At 45.5% G+C, this 10,177-nt stretch overlaps 1 protein-coding gene across 1 annotated transcript in view; it reads left to right on the forward strand.

Moving 5' to 3' along the window:
- Nucleotides 1–259: 259 nt before the first annotated feature.
- Nucleotides 260–10,177, forward strand: part of LOC143275722 (Kv channel-interacting protein 4-like) — a 461,443-nt gene continuing 451,525 nt past the window's right edge. The window contains exon 1 of the mRNA XM_076580027.1: nt 260–355. Within this exon, the coding sequence (XP_076436142.1) occupies nt 283–355 (73 nt within the window). The 5' untranslated portion in view covers nt 260–282. The remainder of the gene's footprint in view (nt 356–10,177) is intronic.

The following is a 10,177-nucleotide window of genomic DNA, read 5'->3' on the forward strand; positions in this document are numbered from 1 at the left end:
TCCCATCTTCAGCGTGTGCAGGGTGATTGGTTTGGGTGAAGTGGGTGCTGTGTGGGCCATTCCTTCTTCTCTCGTTCGCTTCTTTCGTCCAAGTTCACTCTAGTGCGTGGTGGACTGAGAACCAGAGGAACGTTCTGAACTGACGAAAGGGCCGACTACCTGTGTGTGTGTGTGTGTGTGTGTGTGTGTGTGTGTGTGTGTGTGAGTGGGTAGGTGTGTGGGTGTGAGGGGAAAGTCCGGAGGAGGAGGAGGAGGAGGAGGAAGAGAAGTAAACCGTCGGTCATGATGGCGTCGGCGAAACGGTTCGAGGAGCTGGTGCAGCAGATGATGCCTGGGTTCAAGCCCACCACTGCTGGTGAGTCTCTACGTGATTGTGTGTGTGTGTGTGTGTGTGTGTGTGTGTGTGTGTGTGTGCGGTTGTTGTTGTTGTTGTTGTTATTGTTTTGTGGATGGTATCTCATTGTCTGTGTCTTTGTCTCAACATCCACCCTACCTAACCCTCTCTCTATCTGTCTCTGTTTTTTTTTCCAGTCGTGTCTCTGTGTGTCTCTCCCTTATCTCTCATATTCTCTCTCATTTCCTCTCTTCCCCTCCCCCTCTGACTCTCCTTCCCTCTCTCTATTTTTTCTAATCTCTCTCTTTCCCCCTTTCTCTCTCCTCTCTTTCTACTCCCTTTCTCTTCCTCTCTTGACACCTAAACGTCTCTCTCTCTCCCTTTCCCCCTTTTCTCTCTCCTTTCTCTCTCTCTCTCCACTCCCTCTCTCTTCCTCTCTTGACACCTAAACGTCTCTCTCTCTCTCTCCCTTTCCTTTTCTCTCTCCTTTCTCTCTCTCTCTCCACTCACTTTCTCTTCCTCTCTTGACACCTAAACGCCTCTCTCTCTCTTTCTCTCTCATTTTCTCTTTCTCTTGTTTTGCTTTCTTTTATTTTTTTTTTTTTTTGCTATATCCTTTCTTCTTGCTCACCACCTTCACGCCTCTACCCCCACTCCACCCCTCCCCCTCTCATCCCTGCCCCCTCCCAATCTTCCGCCCACCCCCCAGTCCCCAATTCCGTCAGTGTTGTTACTGGTGACTTAATTCTCATCAACCAACTAACCCCCCCCCCCCACACACACACACACCTCCACACCCACCACCACCACCACTCCCCTTTGATCAATTGGCACAACCTGTTCACACGTGCACCTCGGCTCCAATAGTTTCTGAACCCAAACCTGAGCATGACCCAAATCCCACGATCGTCTGCTTCAGTCTTCAAAAGGGGAGGGGGGAGGAGGGGGGGGGGGCTCTATAAATACACATTACGTCACCCAACGGGATAGGTAGGTAGGTAGGTAGGTAGGGTAGGTAGAGAGAGCCTTGAGATGGGGCCGGGGGCAACCTACGTGACATTTATACTGCAACGCCGCGGTGGAAGGTTTCACGTTCGATATAAATCTCTTCCTCCTCACCTTTCTTTTGAAGCAACTTGTTGTGGGCGATAACCCTGGAAGATTGCGTCACTCAAGAGTTTCTCGTTCTCGTTCTCGCGTACCGGCGGCGCACGCAAGAACAAGTCACTGACACCCAGGAGGTTGTTTTTTTTGTTTTTTTGTTTTTTTTTAAAGAAGTAAAAAAATTAAGCTGGATCGATGTTTTAAAGCTGTACCACAGCGACGCTGCGCTGTGATTTTTTTTTTTTTTTTTTTTTTTTTGGTTCAGTTTTGTTTTTAAACAGGCGTTGGTGTTAATTTACGGAGGACGTACACGGATCAAGTCGAGAGAGAGAGAGAGAGAGAGAGAGAGAGAGAGAGCGTGTGGCATTTATTTTAGAGTGCTGCGAGGGTGGGTTTTTTTTTTTTTTTTTGCGAGTTGATTTGTAGAAAGTTTTGTGACTTCATCTTAGTTGGCTTCGGCAGTGTACGTGTGTGTGTGTGTGTGTGTGTGTGTGTGTGTGTGTGTGTGTGTGTGTGTCTGTGTGTCTGTGTCTGTGTGTTGTGCAGAACCACTGACTGCAGTGGCATTTAGAAAGCTCAATGAAGCTGCATGCAAGGTATGTGTGTGCACGTGATGCCAGTGATTCCAGAACAGAAGAGTGGAAACCACACTGTTTTCAGCAGAGCGAGTGGTGTTAACTTTAAAAATCGTTCCTGTTCTATCATGCTTCCTCAACAAACCTTACGAGGTGTGTGTGTGTGTGTGTGGTGGGGCGGGTGGGGGGCTGGGGGGTGGGGGGGCAGAGAGAGAGAATTGGATTGTGGGATGAAGGAGAGTGAGGGGGAGGAGGGAGGGAGAGATGAAGGGGGAAGTTGCGACAGAGAGAGAGAGAGAGAGAGAGAGAGAAAACGGCAATGACTAGAATGTTGTAAGAAGAAAATGGGGGAAATATGAGGGAGGAAGGAGGGAGAGAGGCATAATATTACTTCATATAAGTTATCAATCACGCCAGACGGTTATTTCGATAATAATAAATCACAGTCACAAACAACAATAGGAATGAATTCTGATTTTAAGTTCTTCTCTTGAGATGTTCGCGAGTGATTTTCTTGAATGCAGGCAGATTTTCTTTTTATTACACGAATTTCAGTAGTAGAATAGAATTACATCACACAATCATCCTGCTGAATAGATACCAAGGGTATATTCTGCACAGGGAATATTCTGGCCAACTACAAGGGGACGGGACACAGCAGGGTTAGATTTACGTGTAATGCAGAGGACCAAACATAGCGAAACAAACAGACTGAAGCCTTAGAGTTACAACTGGATGGACAACAGGGATAAGGAAATCGAGTCTTTGTCTTTGAAGACACGATGAAATTGATGTGTGTGTGTGTGTGTGTGTGCGCGCGTGTGTGTGTGTGTGTGTGCGTGCGTGCGTGTGTATGTGTGTGGGTGTGTGGTGTGTGAATTAATGAGAGATACATAAGATAAGAGAGGAAGTAATGGAAGAGAATATGATACTCGCGTTCATGCTCTTGGGAACATTACATTTCTTTCCTGTCCGAAAGCAACTTTAGTTTATTATGCAGTTCTGTTAAGCACAAAATTGCCGCCTGCCAAGATTGTCGCCGGTGCCAATTTGGGGCAGGCTTCATTCCAAACATTGTCACCAAAACGAAATTTGTCGCTGGCGACAATTTTTTTCTATCTACCCTCATAGCCGAAATTGTCGCCATTTAAGAATTTGACGCAAGTGACTTGTGATACTGACAAGATGCTTCAACTGCTTTATCTACATGCGATTTCATAGCTTATTCTAAAAAAAAATTAGTGTTTTGCAACACTTGTGTGTGTGTGTGTGTGTGTGTGTGTGTGTGTGTGTGTGTGTGTGTGTGTGTGTACGAAGAACGAGGACCATAATCTCGTTCTGTCTGTCCGTTTGTCCGTCTGTCTATTTGTCCGTCTTTCTGTAAGCCAGTCAGTCAGTCAATCTCTGTGTCTTCTGTGTGTGTGTCTTTCTCTCGCTCTCTTGCTCGCTCGCTCGCTTTATCGCTTATCCCTCTCAGTGTCTGTTTCTCTTTTCTCTCTGTCTCTTTCTGTTTCTCCCTCCCTATCTTCCTCCCTCCCTCTCTTCTTTCGCTCTCAGGTATTTTCTTTCTCACAGACTTCCGTTCTTGTCAGGGAAATATTATGACAGACACCTACGACTTTCACTGATTCAGTGACACTTCCTGATAAAAAAAAAAAAACAAACACCGACGGACACTTCAGTGCAGTACTGTCACGAAAAACCTCAGACACAGCTGCTAGCAAATTTCTATAAACATCTTCAAGTTTCTGATGGTACTTCGTTTGTTTAATAAGGTTCCATCCTCACAATCTTTCGGTACAGTGGCGAATTCAGCCCCCGATGATTTGTTCTTTCAAATACGTTACACTCTTCCCATCCAAATTTGTCATGCCAAAGGGCGACATATTTCGTTTGGGCGATATTTTTTTGGCCTACCCAAACTTGTCGCAGGCGAGGAGAAACACATACGACTCAGCTTTGTAGAACGTTTTTTGGTTGTTTTTTTTTTAGTAGAATTGCACTGGTTTCCTGTTGAGCAGAGAATTAAGAAACAAGCTCTCGATGTCTCTGTTTTCACGCGATTTCCGTAACTGCACCTCAGTATGCTTCTGACCTTTTAAAGCAACTCTGGCTCTTCATCAAGCCCTGTCTTGATTAGAAACTTTGGCGTCCCCAACTTCAGCAGGGAGAAGCACGGGGAAGAGGAGAGCTTCCATTTACTTCAGCCGTATGTTTGATAGTCAGTCATGGCGGAAGAGGAGTTTCAGTTTCAGTTTCAGTAGCTCAAGGAGGCGTCACTGCGTTCGGACAAATCCATATACGCTACACCACATCTGCCAAGCAGATGCCTGACCAGCAGTGTAACCCAACGCGCTTAAGAGGAAGAGGAGGACGACTTCTGTTACTGTCCCGTCACACATATCGGTGATTGAAGACATTTAAGTATTATAGTTTAGAAGAGGATGGGTGTATGGATTAATAATGAGTTGGTGGAAACTAGGCATATGTGGGTGAAAATTGAAAAAAACAAAATCTAAATACAATTCGTCATGTCTGACTAAGACCATCAGAACAGCAGAGGAGGCAACTGCTGTCCTAACTATCTGGGCTGGAATTTTGGAGAGTGTGCTGTCCATGTTACGTCCCCACTCTCTCGGCCAGGAGGATTTTTAGGACAGTCGGCGTTGGGATGGCTCCCAAAGGCCAATTAGCCTAGACCCCAAGGCTGCAGCACTAGGAGCCAGTGCAGCTGTCTCTCCTAGTTCCAGAGTTATAGTCCTGCACAAAAGACAGGTGTAAAGGACTTCCCATTGCAATGGAGACTTCAGCCATACACACCATAAATTCACTATCGTTTCACTCTGTCACAGTCCTTCACTCCTAAATCATTCCTTTTCAAGCATTCCATGCATAATTAGAGCACTCCGTGTCAGATCTGTATTCTATAGATCCACGTCTATTTCTTCCACGCGTGTTTGTGTGCGTGTGTGCGTGCGTGCGCATGTGCATGTATATATAGATATGAGTTTATGTACATGCGTATGTGTGTGTGTGTGACTTTGTGTGTGTATGTGTGTGGCTGTGTGTGTGTGTGTGTGTTTATGAGTGCGTGTTTGTGTTTGTGTATGTGTGTGTGACTGTTTGTGTGTGTATGTGGCTGTGTGTGGCTGTGTGTGTGTGTGTGTGTGTGTGTGTGTGTGTGTGTGTGTGTGTTCTTGTGTGCTTTGTGTCTGACTGACGTGCAACTGTAAAGCGCTTTGAGAGGTTTGAAAGCGGTGTAAAAATGTACTGTCATTATTACCACTCTGCTGGACTCATTGTTCCGTCGTGACGAAAACTGATGTTTTGGTTATTCATGTCAGGAACGATCGTTTCGGAACGCGAGTTCCATATTCAGAATGGAGTGAATATATATATAAACAGAAAAGAAGGAAAAAATCAACGGGAGTAATAAAGAGAAGTGTTAGCGAAACCAACACACACACACACACACACACACACACACACACACACACACACACACACACACACACACACACACAGATACGTTAACTTATAGGCCAGAGACTCAAGAACTATTAAGATGTTACATTACTAGACTGAACAGGGGATTTCGACAATGAAGAAAACAGTTAATGACAAACAGAATAGCAAATGTAACAGTGCCTGTATAGTGTACAGAGTATTAACTCTCTCCATACGAACGGCGAAAGAGACGACGTTAACAGCGTTTCACCCCAATTACCATCATCAAAATATTGTAAGCGAAGGCTCTTATACTAAAGACGTGAATGTTGACAAAGAATACCACAATTCTGACGACGGAAGCTAAAGGTTGGGTCATTGAGACACCCACTGGACATCCGAGGGGTCTGTGTAGAGGAGAAGAGAGGACTGGCCGTACTGAGTGAGTTAAACTGAATGATGCATGTATACAATATCCAGTTGAACAGTGATTGTTTATAGTATTAAATTGAACTGTGCGCGTAAGAGTAGTAAATTGAACAGTGCATATACTTTTTTTTACAATTAAGAATCTAGAGTTGGATTAATTAATTGAGCAGTCAACAGCTTTTGACTTTCGACAACTAAGAACTAACGCACAGTTCGGCTGAACAGATGGTTTTGTTGTTGTTTTTTGTTGTTGTTTTTCAGTAATGGCGAACTGGAGCAAGGTAATTAACTGAACATTTTCAGGCTTTTGAACAAACAAGAAACCGTTTCTAAAAGCAGACACTAATTTCTACGAAATCGTTAATGGCTCAGCGGAAAGAGGTTGCAAATTCGTATGTTTAAAAAAACAAAATTTAAAGTGTGTTATCCTCTCTCTCTCTCTCTCTCTCTCTCTCTCTCTCTCTCTCTCTCTCTCTCTCTCTCTCATACACACACACGCACGCACAGACACACAGACAAACACACACAGAGACAAACACACACACTCACACACACACACACACACACACACACACACACACACACACAACACAACACAACACAACACAACGCAACACAACACAACACAACACAACACACACACACACACACACACACACACACACACACACTACTTTGTATAAACAATGGTATGCGCTCATATATGGAGCAGCAAGAAACCAAAGCTTATAAATAGTGTGTGCCCGTCTTGCATGCACATGCACAAGAGAGGTCAGCATTTATCTTAGTGGACATCGTTCAATCCCGGTTAATGCGATTTTGAAAACAAGCGATGGAAAATCTCGCTCTTTACGATCAGGTTCGGGTCCATTCTATTTCCGCGTTCTCAGATTCGAAACATTCACATAATGGGCGCAATAGCCGAGTGGTTAAAGCGTTGGACTTTCAATCTGAGGGTCCCGTGTTCGAATCTCGGTAACGGCGCCTGGTGGGTAAAGGGTGGAGATTTTTCCGATTTCCAGGTCAACATATATGCAGACCTGCGTGTGCCTCAACTCCCTCTGTGTGTATACGCAAGCAGAAGTTCAAATAAGCACGTTAAAGATCCTGTGAGCCACGTCAGCGTTCGGTGGGTTATGGAAACAAGAACATACCCAGCATGCACACCCACGAAATCGGAGTATGGCTGCCTACATAGCGGGGTAAAAACGGTCATACACGTAAAGCCCGCTCGTGTTCATACGATTGAACGTGGGAGTTGCAGCCCACGAACGAAGAAGAAGAAGAAGAAACCTTCACAACTGTCCGCCGCTCTTTCTCTGTGGAGCTTACACTTGGAAGGATCTCCCTGTTTCTCCTCGTCAGACTCTACACTCTGCTATTTCAAGTCTGACATTAACTCACTCAGTACGGCCAGTCCTCTCTTCTCCTCTACACAGACCCCTCGGATGTCCAGTGGGTGTCTGAATGACCCAACCTTTAGCTTCCGTCGTCAGAACTGTGGTATTCTTTGTCAACATTCACGTCTTCAGTATAAGAGCCTTCTGCTTGCAATATTTTGATGATGGTAATTGGGATGAAACGCTGTTAACGTCGTCTCTTTTGCCGTTCGTATGGAGAGAGTTAAAACTTTCTCTTTTTTCGAACTAATTTCTTCCTCCCATCACTCTTTCTGCCTATTGATTCCATAGTTTTCTTTTTTTGTGTGTTATTTACAAGTGTTGTATTATCTCTGTTACATGGACGACGTATCGCCGTCACATTCAACAACGAGCAGTTTCACCAGAGATGCCTACGAAAGATCCTCGGCATAAAGTGGCAAGATATGGTCTCCAACCTCCAGGTCCTAGAGAGGAGCGGCCTGCCCAGCATCGAAAGCCTGCTGATCCAGTGCCAGCTAAGCTGGACAGGACATGTTGTCAGCATGACAGACAGCAGGATCCCGAAGATGCTTGTATGGCCATCTGAAGGAAGGCCACCGTGAACTTGGAAGACCATGCAAGCGCTTCAAGGACACCTTGAAGACAAACCTCAAAGCCTGTGACATAGGCATCACTTCCTGGGAAAATGATGCCCTTGACCGCTCTCGCTGGAGGATGCTGTGTTCTAGTCGCATAAAGACGTTTGAAAACAAGAGAACGCTGGCCATTAAGGAGAAGCGTGAGCGAAGGAAGCAGGCTCAACTTCTGGAGACGTTTTCCATTGCAACACCTGTGGGAAGTGCTGCGCATCCAGAATCGGCCTCTTCTCCCATATGAGGACACACACCGACAGATAAGCCTGCCTGCCTACTAATCCGTCGGTCCGACGGGAGACTCCATCATCATCATTATCTCTATTGATTCACTTATGTATGTGTGTGAAAGCATTTTTGGATTTGTGGCAGCATCTCCCTGTTTCTCTTCGTCAAATCTCTCCACTTTGATATTTCAAGTCTGCCATTAAAAGATACTCTTTTTTCCGAACTAATTTCTTTCTCCCACCACTCACTCTTTCCGACTATAGATTCAATAGCTTTGTTTTGTTTTGTTTTTTGTTTTTGTTTTTGTATTGTTTATAAGTTTTGTCTCCCTACTATTGATTGACTTATATTATGCATGTGTGTGTGAAAGCATTTTGTATTTGTCTGCATATAAGATTAAACGCTCTATGAAGCACTTATGATGTTGTTGGTCATATCAATATCATCATCAGCAGTTGTAGTACTAGTACTAGTAGTATCATTTACGGCGTTTTTGTTCTTAATATTAAAAGGACAAATCAACAGTAGTTTTACATACAAGACCGACTGTAGTAGCCTTCATCAATCAAGTTGCCCGAAGTGTTGTGAATGACTGCGACCACGTGAATCGAAGTCTTTCGTTCTGGCAGTCTCGTTTGTTTTTTTTTTCTTGAACGTACGCTGAAAACATCACGTTATTAAAAGTTTAAACGTGGAAACCCCCTTTCCCTGATATGGTCGGTGAGGGATGTAAGTGTACCATGGGAGTGGGAGAGGGTGGGTGGGGGGAGGTAGCGAGGGTGCAAAGGAAAAGGGGAAGTCGCGGACAATGAGAAAGTTTTTTTTTAACTCACTCAGTACGGCCAGTCCTCTCTTCTCCTCTACACAGACCCCTCGGATGTCTAGTGGGTGTCTGAATGACCCAACCTTTAGCTTCCGTCGTCAGAACTGTGGTATTCTTTGTCAACATTCACCTCTTCAGTATAAGAACCTTCCGCTTGCAGTATTTTGATGATGGTAATTGGGATGAAACGCTGTTAACGTCGTCTCTTTCGCCGTTCGTATGGAGAGAGTCAATGTTTCTGCGTCCTTTATTTTCTTTCTTTCTTTCGTGTGTGTGGTGTGTGCATGTATATATATATATATATATATGTGTGTGTGTGTGTGTGTGTGTGTGTGTGTGTGCAGTTCGGGTGCTGCGTGCGGAATGGAGAGCGTTTTCGCGCGCCGTCGATTGAGTGACATGTTGGAGTGTTGCTCAGTGTGAACGGGGCTTGTGAGTGGCGATCGTAATGACACAAGGCTCATGGACTTTATAGGATGAGAGCAGTGAGAGAGAGAGACAGAGAGACAGAGAGAGACACAGACAGACGGACAGACAATCAGACAGACAGACAGATATAGAAAGAAGGGAAGAGGGTGGAGAGAAAGGGGCCAGCGGGGGTCTAACCATATTGATCATGAGATAGCAAGGAAGAGAACGTTGGGAATCGAGGATGGTATATATAAAAAAAAAAAAAAAACACGAACGGAGAGAGAGCGAGAGAGAGAGAGAGGGAGAAGACAGAGACACAGAGGGAGACACACAGACACACACACACACATACACACACACACACACACACACACACACACACAGATAAATTGACAGACAGACAGACAAACAGACAGAGAAAGAGAAAAAAGGGACGTAAGACTGGAAGGACGCGCGGCAATTGGGAACTTGGGGAAGGGAGGGGGAAAGGGGAATGGAAAGGGAAGAGGGGTGTGGGGCGAGTACATGTGACGTTATCGCTGAGCAATTACAGCCGGAGACAAAAGAGCCAGCGTGAACAGGGGGAAACTGGTGGGGGATGTTGGTGGGGCGGGGGGTTGGGGGGGGGGGCGAGGGGGGAGGGGGGTTGACATGGGGGAAGGAGCGGGGTTCATTCGGGAGGGGGGGGGGAGTCCAGCTCTGCACTTGCCATTATGTGGGGTGGCGGGTGGGGTGGAGGGGATGGGGGAGCCGCAGTGGGCAACCAGTTGGGGAAAGGAGTGGAAGTTGAGTGGGGGTGGGGGGGAAGTTGC

This window comes from Babylonia areolata, chromosome 2, assembly GCF_041734735.1.
Source record: "Babylonia areolata isolate BAREFJ2019XMU chromosome 2, ASM4173473v1, whole genome shotgun sequence".
Taxonomy (NCBI): domain Eukaryota; kingdom Metazoa; phylum Mollusca; class Gastropoda; order Neogastropoda; family Buccinidae; genus Babylonia; species Babylonia areolata.